Source organism: Falco peregrinus, chromosome 9, assembly GCF_023634155.1.
Source record: "Falco peregrinus isolate bFalPer1 chromosome 9, bFalPer1.pri, whole genome shotgun sequence".
Taxonomy (NCBI): Eukaryota; Metazoa; Chordata; class Aves; order Falconiformes; family Falconidae; genus Falco; species Falco peregrinus.
The window spans coordinates 20,245,214-20,262,527 of record NC_073729.1 but is presented as its reverse complement, the minus strand read 5'-3'; the positions used below and the strand labels follow the sequence as shown (position 1 = coordinate 20,262,527).

Below are 17,314 nucleotides of genomic sequence, written 5' to 3'. Positions count from 1 at the left end.
AGCACCCTGTCCCCCAGCACAGCACCCGTTGCATCCCCCCACCCCAGCACAGCACCCATTGCATCCCTGCCTTGCACAGCACCCACCCCAACCCACACAGCGTCTGTTCCGCCCCCTGCACAGCACCCCGCTTCTCAGCACCCCTGTACCCCCCACAGCTCCCCCTCACTCCCACCAGGCCCTGGTGTGGGTGCTGCCTGCTTGGGGTGGCTGGTGGCACTGGGTGCCTGCTCTGCTGCTCTCGCTTCCCCTTCCCGGCCTGGGTGATGTGGCAGGGTGCTCAGTTGGGGGACATCCCGGTTTGGGGGTGCAGGGCTGGTTTGGGGGGTGGTGGGGCACATGCCTGTCCTTGTGTCACCCAAAACCCAGGGCTGGGAGGGTGCTCAGGCACGTGGCGATGCTGGGGTGCCTATGGCTGTGCAGTGCCGGTGCTCCAGGGCAGGGTGGGGAGGGTGAAATCTCCCTCACAGGGAGCCAGGGCAGGATCCGGCCCAGCCGGTAGTGGGGGATTCTTGAGATGTGGTGGAGGATCAGCCAGTACCACGTGGGGAGGGTGCTGTGGCCATGGCTTCTGTGGGACGCGGGACAGCCCCAGGAAGGGCCACAGTAGTGCAGGATGCAGCCCCAGGGGCTGCTGGGGAACAGCACCCATCTTGACGCCCCCTTGCCCTGGGCAAGGGTGAGAGGAGCCACCCCGGGATGCCAGGGGGCAAGGGCCCTTCCCAGGGGTGCAGGTCCATGGCCCCAAACCTGAGTGATGGGAGGAGCGAGGCAGGCTGGGGGTGCAGCCCCCCTAGTGTGTGTCCCCCCCTGGGGCTGATTTGGGTCCCCAGCACCATGCAACCCCCAGGTCTGATGGAGAGCAGTGCCCTGGTTTTCTGCATCCTCAGAAAACTGTGCAGAGCATCTCTTGCCCAGGCATGTCCCACCTTAGGATGGGGGACCCTGGTACCCCCCATGAGGCCATTTTGGGTCCCTAGTGGGTCTCTCCAGCGGATGTGTGGCATCTTCTGGGGAGGCAGGGGGTGCTTGGGGGATAGCTGTGCCCTCCAAAAGCCAAGGCTGGCTCCTAGGGCTGCCCTGGGCATCATGGCCAAGCTCATGGTGCCAATCTGGGCTACCAGCAGCGGGGATCCATTCTGCCTTCCCTGGAGAGCTGCTGCGGTCCCTGGGGAGTGTGGCCATGTGGGCTGAGCCGGGATGTGGTGGCGGGGTGTGTGGGACAGGGCTGCTGCCCTTCCTGTTTACAAAGCGGGGTAATTAGTCCCGGGTGGAGGAGCGGGTGTGTGGGGAGCTGGCCGAGGGGAGGTGAAGGTTGCGGTGCTGGGCAGGAGGAACCAGTGCCATCAGGCATGGCTGGACACAGGGTGAGCTGAGGGCTCAACCAGCTGGCACTGGGGTCGGAGTGGGCAGACAGGGGACCCGTGGGGTCCATTGGCATGTCTGTGGGGTCCCCATGGGTCAAAGTGGTCCCAAAGATCATGATGACGGGTTTCTTTGGGGTCCCCCTGGGTCAGGGTGGTCCCAAAGATCAGGATTATGGGTGTCTATGGAGTCCCCGTGGGTCAGGGTGGTTCCAAGAAGCAGGTTGATGGGTGTCAGTGGGGTCCCTGTGGGTCAGGGTGGTCCCAGGGGAGCAGGGTGAGGGGTATCTATTGGTCATGGTACCCTTAGGAATCAGCATGATGGGTGTCTGTGGTGGCACTGGGGGGCAGGGTGGCCCAGGGGGACAGGACAATGGGTGTCTCTGGGGTTCCCGTGGGTCAGGGTAGCCCAGAAGAGCAAGATGAGGTGTCTGTGGGGTCCCTGTGGGTCACAGTTCGTGGCACTGGTTAGGTGGCCACAGCAGTTTCCCAGTGCCACTGTCCCATGTGGGAGGTCCCATCCCATCCTGTCCCAGGCCTTGGCCCCACTGCCAGCCCCACAGAGGCGGGGCACAGTCCTGCCCGCCCCTGGCCATGGGGCCTGGCCACCAGCCCCACAGCATTTAGGAGGGGCACTCTGAGCCTCAGCAGTGCCAGCCTGACCTCACTTACCTCTCGCCACCACTCAGCCCCCCAGGTAGGCACCTTGGGGCCCCAGGGACTGGACCCCCCTTTGTGGCACTCAGCTGGCCCCATGCAGGTGGAGGCTGTGGGGCACTGGGCACCCCACTGGGTGGGTTCCCTCAAGGAAGAGTGGGTGCATTTGGCATGGAGAAGGGCCAGGGAGGTGGGGAAAGATGTGGGGCTGCGTCTCTGTGCCGCAGCTCTGGGGGTGTCTTTGTGTGCTGGTGGAGTGATGCTGTGCCCAAAGGTACTGCTGCAGCTCACACAGCCCCGCACCAGGGTCCCTGGGATCCCCCTGGGTCAGCCTGGGGTGCTGCCCCGCACCAGGGTCCCTGAGGTCCCTGCGAGGTGACCCTGTGTCAGCAGGGCAGCCCAGGCAGGTCCATGGCCAGAGGCTGGCGGTGATCCCAGAGTTCAGGAAGGGCCCGGGAATCCCAGGCATCCCCCGCCGGGTGCACCGGGGCCTCTGGCAGCCGCGCCGGGCTGAGTCAGCCGGTGGCCAGCACAGCCCTGAGCACCCAACCACCCTTCAGAGGTGCCGCGGGGTGCCTCGGCCAGCTCGGGGCGTGGGTGTCTCGCTGCGGCGTGACTCTTGGGATTGAGCCGGCATCTCTGGCGCTTCCAGCTGCAGCGTAACCCACTCCGTGTCTCTCCCCAGGGCCACCACACTCTCCGTGGAGACCAGCAGCTCATTCCCACAGCTTGGCATGCACCAGCCCCTCGAGCCCCCTGGGCCGCAGCCCCTGGGCTACGGCAAGTGCAGCCCGGTGGGCAGCGATGCCGGGAAAGCTGCTGGGTGCAGTGCAGGCAGCGAGGCCAGCGGAGGCATCGGGAAGGGGCCAGTGATCTGCAGTGCCATATGGTGAGAGCGAGGGGACAGGGGCAGAAGGGAGACAGGGTGCTTGGGGTGAGGTGGGCAGCAGGTGCTGTGGCAGCGCTGGGGTGATGGTGTCCCTGGGTTAGTGCTGATGAGGGATGCTGGGGGACAAGTTTGGGGTCCTTGGGCCACGACACCCCAGCATGGCTCAAGGGAGGAAACAAAAGGACTGCTGGGAACGGTGCTGTGCAGGGGGCACAAGGAGCCCTTGTTCCCTGCAGCAAGGGAAAGACTCAGGTGCATGGAGTCCCTGTCCTCTCCCCAGGGACTCTGGTTTGATGCTGGGCTGGAATGATGCGGAGCTGGCATGACGTGGAGCTCCTCTCCATCCTCACTGGGAGCATGAGAGCTCTGACATGGCTAGGGTCTCACTGACATCCCTGTCCCCACAGCGGGAACCCCTACGCGGGGCTGGTGAGCCACCTGCGGGCAGCCTGGCTCTCGGGGAAGACACGGCCCTTGGAGTACCGCATGGCCCAGCTGGAAGCCCTGGGACGCTTCTTGGATGAGAAGAAGCAGGACATCCTGGATGCCACCGCCTTGGACATGGGCAAGGTGAGAGAGAATGGATGGGTGCTGGCCACCAGGGTCACATCTCTGGGGCCTTTCATACCCTCTTGTCTGGGTCTTGCATCCTCCTGGGTGCAGGTGTGGGGCTCTGGGCATGGGGGTCCCCTCATCAGGGTCCTGCATCCCCCTTGATGTGCTCCACGGCTGGTGTGGTGTACCTGTAGGTACTGCGTCCCTGCAGAGCTCTTTGTAGCCAGGGTTAGCTGGAGGATGTGTAGGGACTGTGCTGCTAGGCAGGCTCGATGCTGCTAACCCCATCCCCGGTGCACTTAACTGGCCAAAGGCCCTGTTGGGCGCTGCCAGCTGGGACCCTCAGCATTGCTGAGCTTCACCCTCTGCATCTGCCCCATGCATCGAGTCCCGGGTGGCTTCATGTGACCTCCACAGAGGGTATTGTCCTGGGGTGCTTCTTGCCAGCCTGGTTGCACCTGAGATTACTGGCGTTGTGCAAGGTGCTGGCATTGCACATTCCTCCCAGGGCTGCTGGCCTCACAGGGACTGGTTTTGCTGGCATGGCACTGAGCCAGTGGCACAGGCAGGGACCTGGATGTGGCTCTGGTTATTGTGGCACAGTGGGAGCTCCCAGATGGTCTGCTGAGGAAGCGGGAGCATTCCTGATGTGGCTGTGTCTAGCAGTCTCAGCTCACCACTTCTCTGTCTAGCTGCTTCAGGACCCTTTTCTCCTGGTTTTTCTTACCCTGATGTGTTGCAGCCCAACAGACCACTGCACGCTTTGCTCACACAGCATTAGGAAACATTTTCAGAGGGATAGCTTGACCTGACGCAGCATAACTGGTCTTGTCTGGTAGTGGTAGCACTCAGACCCGAAGGATTAGTGTCTGTGGGTGCATCAGCACAGCAGCCTGTGCTCTCAGACATGACTTTCAACATCCTGACATCTCTCAAGGCTTGTAATTGCCTTGTTTGTTTGAGGTGAGGGCCTTCTCCTTCAGTCAGGGATTGATAGGCATCAGTGCTCGAAGTGCGTCCTTCATCTCTCCTAATTGTATGTAATTAGAGCCAGTTGTCTTGTAATATGCTTGTTATGCAGTCAGGTCTTCATAGTTAGAGGGACAGTTCATCTGGTCTTACGTATCTGGGGTGGGTACCTCACCACCAGGGGTGCCAGTTACTCTCCACTGATGACTGAAGGTGCTTGGATGACCTCAGTCTTAATGTCCCATCTTATAACCTTCGTGCCCCATCAAAACCCTTGATAGCCCATCTTCACCAGCAGTTTCTTCATCCTCCTAGTGATGCAACTGTCAGCTCAGGCTGAGAGCAACCCCGTTGCTTCACCGCATGTCTGATGTGCCTGCTGAGCCCTCGTGTCTAGGAGCAGCTTGGCCTCCTGGCAGCAGCATATGTCCAGGCCCTTGAGTGGTGTCAGGGACCTCAGGGTCCCTCGAGTTGGGGCTTGGTGGTGGAGCATGAGAGGTTGCTGCCTGGGAGTCAGCAACCAAACTTTCCAACCCCAAAGTGGTGTGTTGCTGCAGCGATGAGAAGGCTCCCACCCAGGGATGCTTTGGGGTTGGAGTCCAGAGGACGTTGTGGTGGAGGGTGTCAGACAGCTGCGTCCACTGCACTTTGCAAACATGGATTCATGGCACAGGAGCTTTGCTCCTCCTGCTCTCCAGGGCAATGCAGGGGATTTACTGAGCCTGCTGTTACCTTCTTGTGTCCTTACACTTCTCCTGCAAGAACGGTCCTGAGCTGTAGTTACGGCAGCGGGGAGGACCCACCATGGGCAGGAAATGCCTTGGCAGCTCCTGGATGCCGGCTCTGACGTCCCGCCACTGCTCCCAAGTCACTGTCCATTTAGTCATTGCCTGTTGGGATGGTGTATCTTGGAGAAACCTGCTGGGTTTGTTTAATTCCCTGACCAGGACATCTCACCTGACCTGCCTTTCCCAGCTGCATGCCAGCCGAGTGCAGGAGCTCCAGGAGCTCCAGGGGGTTTCTGCCTGGAATGGGAGTCTGATAGCACTCGGCCAAATTCCATCATGGGGTGTTTAATTAAGTGGTTGCTCTTCTTCGTATTTCTCTTCAAACAAAGCAACATTTTAAGTTCAGCTTTTGTGCATGGGAGGGAGCTCAGGGCTTTGCTTCCAGCTTGTGTGTCCAAGTGGTCAGGACACAAACACACCAGTGCAAGAGCACTGTCCCACCCTGGGCCAGCAGCACAGAGCTGCCTCTGACAGCAATACCAGCTTTTCTGGAGCTCCAGTGACATTGCTCAGTCCCCTCTTGGCTCAGGGCTCTGCTGCCAGGTGAGCATTTCACAGATGCTGAGCTCAGAAAGCTGTTAAATATTGTTGAAGATGTTAAATATTGTTTTTCTTCTCTGCCAAATACCTATTTTCATAAAATTTCAGGGGCTGATATTCCCCAGGGAGGTGATAGGAACTTCTGCTTGATAGATCCTACTTAATAATAGCTTCTCCTGCTCTTCATGGGCAGAAGAGGGGAAGATGTCTCCTGCAGAAGGGAAGGAGATGGGGTCAGTGTTGGGGTGATGGTTATGTGATGTCTGTCCCCAGCCATCCTTTGAGGCTTACTTCACTGAGATCCTCCTCTGCAAGAACAATCTCAATGACACCCTGAACAACCTGTCCCACTGGATGAAGGACGAGTACGTGGACAAGAATCTGGTAAGGCAGAAGCTCTGGGCTGACTTGGGAAGGGAAGAGGGGAGGTGACTTGTCGGTGGTGAGGGGCAGAGCGGGTTGGGGAGGGCAGCACTGCATGCTGGGCTGAGGCTGGACAGGAGGCGACAGAAGCAGCACTGAGGTCATGATCTTTCTTGCAGGTGACACAGCTGGACTCGGCCTTCATCCGCAAGGACCCGTATGGCGTGGTGCTCATCATTGCACCCTGGAACTACCCCATCCACCTCCTCCTGGTGCCCCTCATTGGGGCCATTGCTGCTGGTGAGCCGAACCTCTCCTCTGGCCTGGAGGATCCAGGCAGTGCCAGGTGCTGGCAAGGGGGTCTGCCAGGGGCCTTGTCCCCAGGCTGGGATGCCACAAGGGCTGGCTGTCACCATGTCACTGCTCTGATGTCCTGTCTGTCTCCTCCCAGGTAACTGTGTTGTTGTCAAACCCTCGGAGACATCCAAGAACACAGAGAGGCTTGTTGCTGAAATGCTGACCTGCTACCTGGACAATGTAAGAAGTTCTTCCTGTCCTTGTGCCTGTCCCTGCCCCAGGGCTGTGGTGTTCCCAACCCTGCCCTGCACACGCCAGCACCACTTCATCCCTGGTTTCAGGTGCTGCTGTATGTCCTTCCTCCGCGCTCAGCAGCCCGGGATGCTGTTGGTGGGGATGGGGACACAGTGGCCCAGGCAGGTGCTGACAGCGGGGTACCCTTCATCTTATGTGGCAGGACTGCTTTGCCGTGGTGACCGCGGGTGTGCAGGAGACCACCAGGCTGCTGGAGAACAAGTTTGACTACATCTTCTTCACTGGTACGTCCCGTGGGCCAGAGCAGAGCCCTGCCTGGCTTTTGTGCAGTGAGGGATTCCCTCTGGACACCCCACTGTGAGCTACCCTGCCCATCGGTGTGAGACAGTGGGCAGCCGGCATGCAAACAAGACCCCTTCCTTGCCCTCGGAGAAGGCAGAGCTCATTGCGTTGGGCATCTGGCATCAGGATCTGTTGGAGAATCCAGTATGTGTGTGTCTGAGGGTTTGCTGGGACTTGGTATGTTTCTCCTGGACCTGGCTCCCCAGAGTGCCACATCCCAGAGCTGTGCTGTAGCTGGTGGGATCCTCACCATGATGCATCTCTTCCCTGCCCACAGGCAGCCCCTCCGTGGGGAGGATCGTGATGACAGCTGCCGCCAAGCACCTGACGCCCATAACACTGGAGCTGGGGGGCAAGAACCCCTGCTACGTGTCTGACACCTGCGATGTGCAGAACGTGGCCCGGCGCGTGGCCTGGGGCCGCTTCTTCAATGCGGGGCAGACCTGCATTGCACCCGACTACGTGCTGTGCAGCCTGGAGATGCAGGAGAAGCTGATGCCTGCCCTGCGTGAGGCCATCACTGAGTTTTACGGCCCCAACCCGCAGGAATCCCCCGACTTCGGCCGCATGGTGGGGGACAAGCACTTCCAGCGGGTGCAGGCACTGCTGCGCAGCGGGCGTGTGGCCATCGGGGGACAGACGGATGAGAAGGAGCGCTACATCGGTGAGGGCTTGAACTTCACATATGTCTCCTTTCTTGCATGGAGTGGACTTGGATTTTGGGGTGGGTCTCATTCTTGGAGAGGAGGTTCTAGATGGAAGGGACATTTAGGGAAGGTTTGCGTGGGAGTCGGGTAGCTTGGTTGGGGTGTCCTGCCTTAGAGGGGATGTGGGTCTTGGGGAGAGGACCAAGGTGTCATCTCCAACCTCTATGCATGGCTGATGCCTCCGGGTTTCTTTCTCCACAGCTCCCACGGTGCTGGTGGATGTGCAGCACTCTGATCCTATCATGCAGGAGGAGATCTTCGGCCCCATCCTGCCCATTGTTGTTGTGGCCAGTGTGGACGAAGCCATTGACTTTATCAACAGCCTTGAGTGGCCACTGGCTGTGTATGCCTTCTCCTCCGACGACAAGGTATGGTGTGCAGGCTGTGTAAGGCCAGGGCTACGCTTGCCCCATGCTCCTTGGCAGGTGTATTCAGCAGTGTTCATGCTCAAAAAAATTTCTTTACAGCAGACAGCCCTGGCTGTGGGGGAAGGATTGCAGCTTGAGGTGTGGGAGCCACGCACGAGACCCATCCCCACCTTCTCTGCTTCCCTCCCAGGTGGTGAAACAGGTCCTGGAGCGGACAAGCAGCGGTGGCTTCTGTGGCAACGACACCCTGATGCACGTGACATTGACCTCGCTGCCCTTTGGTGGAATTGGTAGGTCCAAAGCCCCCAAGCTGCCTGCCCTGGCCAACGTGCACCGGGTGTGATCCTGCCCACGGTGCCTGAGCCGTGCTGGCCACAGTGTGGAAGGGTCTCGGGGCAGTTGGGGCACCCAGGCCTGGGTCCCAGGTCCAGGGGGCTTAAAGGTTGGGAGGGAAATCCTTGTGCCCCTGCCAGGACCCCACCAGAGGCCCCTGGCATCACTGTGCGAGGGCTTAGCTCTCAGGCTTTGCAGCCCCGTTTCTGCAGGACGTGTGTGGAGCACTGTGAGGTTTCTTCTCTCCGTGTTTGCCACCCCAAGCACGGTGTTCCCTGTGTACGTGCAAATGTCTTGTTTAAAAGGTAGGGAATTTGAGTGTGGCCACCACAGAAACATCTCCAGACCTTCCCTTCTACACGCAGTGTCTCTGCAGGGTGCTGGCAGGCAGCCCCTCACACCCACCCCACTGCTGTGCCACCCCTTCTCTCTGCAGGAGAATGCTTGGAAATTGTCCCTTATCCACAGTTTTCAGGAACTCGGAATTTCAGTTTTTAATGGATCTCCATTTTGGACTCTGGGTCTGAAGACAGCACAATTTCCTATGGATTCCCAAACGTACACAGGTGCCTTTATCAAAACTCCTGGAGATCTATATTGGATAAAACCACTGAGTGAGCAGCAGGGGACCCAGATGACAGCCCAGCAGAGATACGATGAGCATTAAAATCCTTGCAAGCATTTACCATCGTCCCATCCCTGCACTAACAAATCACCCAAGTGGGCTATTTTTAAGGCAAATTTATTTATATGTGCAATTTCTGATGGTCCTCCATGTTGCTTCACACAAAGCTTTTGTAAACCCACAGACCCCAAAAAGGTCTAAATTTTATTCTGAATCAATGGTCTTAAAGGTCTTTATCAACCAAAAAGATTCTGTGATTCTACCATCAGCTGTAAGTTGTGTAGCGCTCATGTTTCAGTTGATGTACATGATTCTGAGCTCCCACGGGATGTTTTCTATCCGGAGCATCAGCAGGAAAACAAGACTTGCATTCTTTTAAAGGCTTCAGAACAAAGCTGTGCCTAGTCCTGCATTCTTCCACCACAACCTTATGCAGATGCATGAATACAAACAGAGCAAGCATCCACAGTCTTTACTCCTGAAAGTCTTCCAGCCTCCATCTGTTTCCAGCTCAGATGGTTTGCTAAGCCAGAAGGGTCCCCGCATGCTCGGTGAAGGGTGCTGGCCTCCGCGTGCTGGCCCAGGCTCTCCTTGAATCCAAGGAAACTTGGTTCCTATGACAGCCCTGTGACATGGCGTTGCACAGCTCACAGGCAGCAGCAGCACTTCGGGGCTGTATCCCTTCTGCCCTGTTCTGGATGTCCACTTGGGCTGGCAAAACACGCTCAGAAGGGCTGCTCTCTTCCCTTGGAGAGGGGGGCTGGGTGATGGAGATACCCACTCTTGATTAGATGATCTTCACTACCATGGAAAACCAGCTCATATTCTCCACCCAAGCCACCCGGTGACCTTCCTCTGTGCCGGGGCTGGTGACGTGTGAGGTGCCAAACATAACCCAGGACTGACCAGGATTTGCATTTCTTCAGGGAGTCTGACTCACAGAATTTCATCACACCTCTTATCAGCACACCAGTGGATTTCCTTGTTTCCTGCCAGCCTGCCTGGCTTCCCCATGCTTGGTTCTGCCCAGCCAGCTTTCCCCTCCCAACAGCCACTTCAGTCCTTGGAGATGGGTCACATTGTCACAAAGCCACCTCGACTGTCAGACTGTCACTGCTTCCTGCTCCAGGAGCTCTGCCTGCAGCGGGGCTGGAGCCAGCAGGGCGGGGGGGGGGGGGGGGGGGGGGGATATGTGTTTCGGAGGGTATCCCTGTGGTAGGGAAGCAACTCTGGCAGCAGCATCTTGCCCACTCCAACACCACATCATCAGTTTGGTGATTCCCAGTCGCTCTAGCACCAGGAGAGGTTTCATGATCAAAAAGTTTTATTTATTTATTTATTTATTTTAAAAAAGCAGTAAAGTTTTCTGAATTAGAGTAAAAAGAGAACAGAAACTTGAAAGGGGATGTGGGAAGCACCTGCTAAAGAGCTGAAGATATAGAAACAAGACTAATTGTCTTTACTGAGCATTTTAGCTGCTTAAGCATCAGTGGAGATGGGGACACATCTCGCAGCATCCTCAAGGGCATGGACCTGTTCCAGGCTGCTTCCCCCCCGGAGGGTGAGCACGGGAGGGCAGCAATCAGAGCTCTTGCCTCCCCACACCACGCTGAATGTGCTGCCTTTCCTGGTCCCTCCGCTCCCCCATCTGCCAGCAAAGTGGGGGCACTGCAGATCCTCCCCGCAAAGCAGCAGGATGACGTGAAAGGCTCCAGCCTGCAGCTGGTTTCCTCAGAAATCCTTCAAGGTGCAGTCCCTCCTGGTGGGAACACAACGTTTTGTGGAACTCTTATTCCATGAAGATTTTTCTGGGCCCGGGTTAATGCGGTGAGCTCTGCACCGGCGCTAAACGTGTCACCTGAACTGGTGAAATCCAGACTGGTGAGAGGGTTATGGGGAACCTTTCCTCCTCCCAGCCTGGTCTTCTCACTCCAAACATCCCTCAAGCATCATTTGGGTGGCCACCTAGCCCCCCCTCCATGATCCCCTTTAGATTGCTTTCAAGGGAAGAGTGGCCACGGCCAGCGCTCCCTGCCAACCCTGGTGGAAAGCAGCTGGATGAAGATGTGGTGCCATCCACAGACACAAGCAGCCTCCATCGCCCCCGCATCCTCTGGGCGCTGGGAGCTGAATTTTGGCCTCGTTAGCCCAAATGATGGGCAAGCGATGGCCAGACCCAGCCACCAACTGGGGACCTGTGTTGTGTGTTGCAGGGAGCAGCGGCTTGGGGATGTACCATGGCAAGTTCACCTTCGAAACCTTCAGCCACCACCGTGGCTGCCTGCACCGCGGCATGGGCCGGGAGGCCATCAACAGCCTGCGCTACCCGCCCTACAGCCGGCAGAAGCTGGGCATCGTCCGGGCTGCCTCCGAGGTGAAGCGCAAGGGGGCCTGCATCCTGCTCTGAGGGTCCCACATCCTGAGGGTCCCGCACCCTGCTCTGAGGGTCCCCTGCCATATCTCCTGCTGCCAGCCGCGGTAGTTGTGGTGGCCATGTGCAATGAAAGGTGCTTCCCTGCAACCGGTGACCTCCCGTGTGCTTCCTTCCCACCTCCCTGCCCATCGGGAGATGGGATGGAGCCGTGGCCAACAGAAGGGAGAGATCTAGGGAGGGGTGAAGCCAGCAGGAAGGTGGAACCTGCCAGCACCTGGGGCAGAAGTTTTGTGACAGAGCCCCATTGGGAGCCCCTCTGCCCAACATGTCTCCTGTGCCCCACATCTCCCCATGCACAGGTCCTGCAGCCCCCTTGATGGGTTCCATCCCAGTGCCATCACCCTCTGGCTCCATCCCTGCCAGCCCCACCGCAGCAGGGGAGCAGGTGGGGTGGGGGGTGGTCCAGGGGATGCCTGCACCCCCTGCCTTGGGGACTCTCCCCCAAGAAAGTCCACAGCAACACCCTCCTCCCAAATCCATGGACTGGAACCATCCATTTCCTCTGCCCCATGCCCTGCAATTTGCTCTCCCTTATCTCCTGTGGGCTGGCAATCTTGGCAATCCCACAGAGACGGGACTCTCCCCTGAGAAAGTCCACAGCAACACGCTCCTCCCAAATCCATGGACTGGAACCATCCATTTCTTCTGCCCCATGCCCTGCAATTTGCTCTCCCTTATCTCCTGTGGGCTGGCAATCTCGGCAATCCCACGGAGATCCTGGCGCGCAGCACAGGCAGCCGAGTCTGGAGCAGAGGGACAGGTGAGGTGCAGCAGGGACGGGAAGCCTTCTGCAGCATTTCCAGGTGTGCCGTCCTCCAGAGCCCCTGACCACGCTGTCCTGGCTGCTTCGGCTCCATCCTGGTGGGTTTCTGGGCTCCGTTCCTCCATCCCAGCTGCTCCTCCCCTCCCGCTACCCCCACCCCGTGCTCTGCAAATGGAGAATCCAGGTCAGACGCAACCCACTGCCTCTCCAGCACAAAATCCCGTTGGACACATCCCTGCACAGTGCTTAGTCCCTGGCGGGGTAGAGGGACACACCAGGTTGCTCCTTCACCCGTGCTGCTCCCCCCCAGCTTGGGGGGCTGGCTGTGCTGGGGAAGGGGGTCCCTCTGCTTGGCCACTTGCTGCTGGGGCAGGAGGGAACATGGTGGCCGTGCCCACGGGCCGGTCGCTGCAGCCGTGTCGCATTCAGACCCTGACGAGTGGCTGGGAGGGTGGGGGGACAGCCCTCACGTTGAGCCAGGAGCTTTGGAAAGGATCCCCTCGCTTTCCAAATTCTTCGGAGAGGAGTCCAGGCACAGCGGGATCAGCCTCTCCTCCCAGATGCATCGGTGGGTTCAGGTCGGAGGGGTTACGTGGTGACTCGCCAGAGCCAGTGTTTGCCTGTCTGAGCCCAGTTTAAGGACTTCCACCAAAACAGTTTCGCAAAGTTGAAAAAAAGAGAAGATTTACTAAGGTGACAGGTACAAGTTCAGGATTGCCAATGATAAACGCACTTACCGCAAAAATCGGGCTGGGGTTAAGTGTTCAGCGCTTTTGGTGACACAACTGTCCTGGGTAGCATCTGATGTAGTCGAAATCCAAATTTGACCAAAGAGGCGGCCCTGCTCAGGGAGGAGAGGGGTCCGAGCCTGTCCAGCTGTCCTGTAGTTTGAGTTCTTGTCCTAAAAGGAAAAAAAAAATTATAAATGCCAGATCTATACTCACAGCAAGGTGGGGCTAGGTGAATTGTTGTGTGCCGACTGGCCCTTTGCAAGGTGGCGGTTCTGGAAGGTCAGTGGGGCCCAGCGGTTCGGCACAGAAGGGTGAGAATTCGGTGGGGCTGGATGGTACAGATGCAGGGTTAGATGTGCAGGGTCCTCCTGGCCTCACCTCAGGCATCGCTCAGTTTGCTTGTTAGAGCACACCCACTACCCGTGGTAGGTGTGCTGCCCCGGGCAAACCCCCAGACCCACCTGGAGCCCAATGGAGTCACCGTTAGGTCAGGCTGGGGACACACACACCACCCTGCCAGTCACCCAGCCCTTCCCTGGAATTTTACTGCGTGGTCAGAGCTGGACGCCTTTGCCTGACCCGAGGGAAGTGATACTTCCTCAGCAGCAGGCAGTGCTCAGTGCCTCCTCAGGACGAGTCCCCACGTGGGGCTGCTCAGCCGCTCAGCCCACGCTCGAGGTTTTTAACACGTGGCTGGCTCTGGATGCTCACATCCGATTTGAGATAAGTTATATTTCCTCCTCAGCAGAGCAGGGCTGAGAGATTCCTCCCAGCATGAGTGCCCACACGGAGCTGGTGAGCCGCCTGCGGGCAGCCTGGCTCTCGGGGAAGACACGGCCCATCGAGTACCGCGTGGCCCAGCTGGAAGCCCTGGGACGCTTCTTGGACGAGAAGAAGCAGGACATCCTGGATGCCACTGCCTTGGACATGGGCAAGGTGAGACCACCGTGGGCAAGGCAGCCAGTAGGGAATGCTTTCCTTTCCACTGCTCAAAATTCCAGCCCCCTCCCCTTCATTTATAAAACTCTCTGTATCCTGACCCACATTTTCTTGCTTTGGCTCTTCCCAGCCTCTCCTGGTCCCACTGCAGGGGAGTGCAGAGGGGCTGGCTGTGTGCTTGGCTGCTGGGCACTGCACCCGGTGAGCAGTGGCCTTTATTTTTTTGTAGTTATCTTCAGCATAGCCTTTGGGGATGGCCCTGGTGGGGGGAACCACACAGCAACATCCCCTGGCCACACAGAAGTAGAACAAATTAGTTCCAGGGCAGCCTCCAGTGGGAGCATCTGGGGGCCCTTGTACCCTTCCCAGCTTCCAGAGCCATGTCTGCATCATGCCTTATCTGGTGTAGCTGAACTTCTTGAGACACCAAATCCCCGACTTCAACCATCACCTTCTACTGTGTTCCAGCAACAGTGGGATAGGCGGCGTGCCACAATGCGGGCGGCACACTGGAGGGGTGGCTGTGCCACCCATCCATGCCACTGTATGGCCACAGGGTGTCCCTGTGGGTGTCTTGCCCCAGTAGAGACAGTTACATCCTGCCACAGCTGCCAGGAGACTCCACGGTGACCTCTGTGGAGATAAACCACCGTGGGGCGGCCACGGGGCTGTGCCCGAAGCGGTGACCACAATGACCTCCTGTGTGTCCCCAGCCGCCCTTCGAAGTGGAACTCTCAGAGATCTCCATCTGCAGGAGCGAGCTCAACCACCTGGACGAAGGACAAGCACGTGGAGAAGAACTGGGTATGGGGCAGTGGCTGGCTGGGGACGTATGGCATGGCAGGCAGTTGTCCCTCACACCATCCTTCCTTCCGCAGGCGACACAGCTGGACTCAGCCTTCATCCACAAGGACCCGTATGGGGTGGTGCTCATCATCGGGCCATGGAACTACCCCATTAACCTCCTCCTGGTGCCCCTCATTGGGGCCATCGCTGCAGGTGCGGCTGGGCTGTGTCCTGCCATGCTGGGGGGTACCAGAACCTCACTGGGGGGTGCCCCATGTCCTCCTGGGAGTGGGAATGGGGTGATGGGACCACACTGGTGGCATGTCTGCTCTGCAAGAGTGAGGGCCTTAACAAGAGGGAGCTCCTGTCCTGCAGGTAACTGCGTTGTCATGAAACCCTCTGAAATCAGCAGGAATGTGGAGAGGTTAGTGGCTGAGACACTGCCCAGGTACCTGGACAAGGTAGGAGAACCCTCTGCTGCAGTCACCTCCCTCTCCTGGGACACCTGCCCCTCTGTGTCCCAAACCTGCTTCACCAAGCCACATCCCCACCGAGCACTCTCTCTGCTCCTGCCCGGCTCTGGCGCTGCACTTCCCACCTCCCCTCCTTGTCCCAGGACTGCTTTGCCGTGGTGACTGCTGGCACAGAGGAGACCACCAGGCTGCTGGAGAACAAATTTGACTATATCTTCTTCACTGGTACATCCCTCAGGAATACTCAGTCCCAGCCCTCTCTTCAAGGCAGGGAGACGGGCGTGGAGCTGTCCCGGCAAGCCGGGTGCAGATCCATTGGGAAGTATGACCACACTGGGTTCATGCTGCTCCCCCCACCTTCAGGCAGCCCCTCCATGGGGAGGATCGTGATGACAGCTGCTGCCAAGCACCTGACACCAGTAACACTGGAGCTGGGGGTTAAGAACCCCTGCTACGTGTCCGACACCTGCAACGTACAGAACGTGGCCCGGCGGGTGGCCTGGGGCCGCTTCTTCAACGCGGGGCAGACCTGTGTGGCGCCCGACTATGTGCTGTGCAGCCTGGAGATGCAGGAGAAGCTGCTGGTCGCTCTGTGTGAGGCCATTACTGAGTTTTATGGCCCCAACCCTCAGGAATCCCCTGACTTTGCCCGAATTGTGGGGGACAAGCACTTCCAGCGCGTGCAGGCACTGCTGTGCAGCAGGCGTGTGGCCATTGGGGGACAGACGGATGCACAGACACACTACATTGGTGAGGCATGGGGCATACCGCCATCGGGAGGGCAGAGGTGCTGGGTGGGGGTCCCGCTGGACATGGTCTGTGACCCCCAGCCAGGCAGCCCAGGCTTGGATCTCTCCCCACAGCCCCCACGGTGCTGGTGGACGTGCAGCAGGATGACCCCGTCACGCAGGAGGAGATCTTCGGGCCTATCCTGCCCATCCTCACAGTAACAAGCTTAGATGATGCCATCGCTTTCATCAATGCCCGGGAGCGGCCGCTGGCCATCTATGTCTTCTCCTCCTGCAAGAAGGTGCAGAGCTGGGCTGGGAGCAGCATTCCCCTCGGCCTGGGTCGCATCCTGCTGCAGGGGTCTGGGTAGCCACAGGCACCCAGTCGGGGCTGCTCCTTTGACTTTGTCCCTGGTCACAGAAGGAAAGCCACCATGTCCCCAGCCGTGCGTGTCTTAGTGCAGCCCAGGGGTGCCCGGTGAGTGCTTAGCACCCCTCTGCTTTCACTCCCCAGGTGGTGAACCAAGTGCTGGAGAAGACAAGCAGTGGTGGCTTCTGTGCCAACGACACCATCATGCACATGACGCTCACCTCGCTGCCCTTTGGCGGCATCGGTACGTCCATCCCCGGGAACAGGGTGCTGCAGGGGTCCCCTGCCCACCGCAGGCAAGGCAAGACCAGGGCCCTGCCTGCTGTGGGGGGAATCCTGCCCAGAGTCCTTCCAGCTCTGCCATCACCCACCACACCACCCACAGCAGCTCCTGAACCCCTGCGCCGGGACTGTGCCTGGTACCTGTGTCCCAGTGCTGACCCTCCTGCCTCCAGTGGCTGGGCTGGGGGTCCGAGCTTGGTGCCCATGTCGGGGCCCCCTCTTCCTCCTCCAAGCCTCGGGGTTGGGCCTCTACCCCGGTGCCGACTAATCCCGCCCCTGGAGTTCCGATTACCCGTCCCGACCTCCCCTGGGCCGTGCCCGGTGCCGGGGCTCTGACAGACGCTGCTCCGCAGGGCAGAGCGGCCTGGGCCACTACCACGGACATTACAGCTTCGACACCTTCTCGCACCCGCGGGCCGCGCTGCTCCGCGGTACCGGCCGAAAAGCCCTCAACACCCCCCGGTACCCGCCCTACGCCCCGCGCCGCCTCCCGCTGCTCCGTGCCACCACCGAAACCAAGCGCCGTGCTGCCTGCACCCTCCTCTGAGCCGCAATAAACACCCACTTCCGCTTCCGCCCACGCTTCTGTTCCGCCCCACGGCCTCAGCTCGGCCAATTGCCGCGCCGCCCCACTGCCGCCCTGCCCAATCCACGCAGCTCCGCGCCCCTCGGGCCAATGAGAAGCGAGCCTGGCGCCGTCTGCCCCGCCCACTGCACGGCGGCCCGCCCCGTGACCCCGGCGCCGCTGTGCGCCTG

The 17,314-nt window shown here is 59.2% G+C and overlaps 2 protein-coding genes and 1 long non-coding RNA gene across 5 annotated transcripts; 2 read left to right on the top strand and 1 right to left on the bottom strand.

Annotated features, from left to right (window-relative positions):
- Nucleotides 1-195: 195 nt before the first annotated feature.
- LOC101919850 (aldehyde dehydrogenase family 3 member B1) lies at nt 196-11,459 on the top strand. Its single transcript, XM_055813379.1, has 10 exons — nt 196-2,910; nt 3,318-3,480; nt 6,036-6,146; nt 6,305-6,425; nt 6,577-6,662; nt 6,880-6,961; nt 7,297-7,683; nt 7,928-8,094; nt 8,285-8,384; nt 11,266-11,459. The coding sequence occupies exons 1-10, from the start codon at nt 2,756-2,758 to the stop codon at nt 11,457-11,459; spliced, it is 1,566 nt and encodes a 521-aa protein (XP_055669354.1). The 5' UTR covers nt 196-2,755.
- LOC129785121 (uncharacterized) lies at nt 9,154-16,655 on the bottom strand. 3 transcript variants are annotated; one of them, XR_008748700.1, is made up of 2 exons: nt 16,498-16,655; nt 9,154-13,150 (listed from the first exon to the last, which is right to left on the bottom strand). It is a non-coding gene; the product is annotated as an uncharacterized LOC129785121 (long non-coding RNA). The 3 variants fall into 3 exon arrangements; XR_008748702.1 differs by lacking the exon at nt 16,498-16,655 and adding an exon at nt 15,947-16,061; XR_008748701.1 differs by lacking the exon at nt 16,498-16,655 and adding an exon at nt 13,442-13,561.
- LOC101919679 (aldehyde dehydrogenase family 3 member B1-like) lies at nt 13,146-17,300 on the top strand. The gene is given in 10 exon segments (XM_055813381.1): nt 13,146-13,916; nt 14,633-14,685; nt 14,687-14,723; nt 14,798-14,918; nt 15,081-15,166; nt 15,322-15,403; nt 15,542-15,928; nt 16,042-16,208; nt 16,421-16,520; nt 16,912-17,300. Coding segments are annotated over 10 exon segments (1,389 nt in total). The 5' UTR covers nt 13,146-13,754; the 3' UTR covers nt 17,106-17,300.
- The last annotated feature ends 14 nt before the right edge of the window (nt 17,301-17,314 follow it).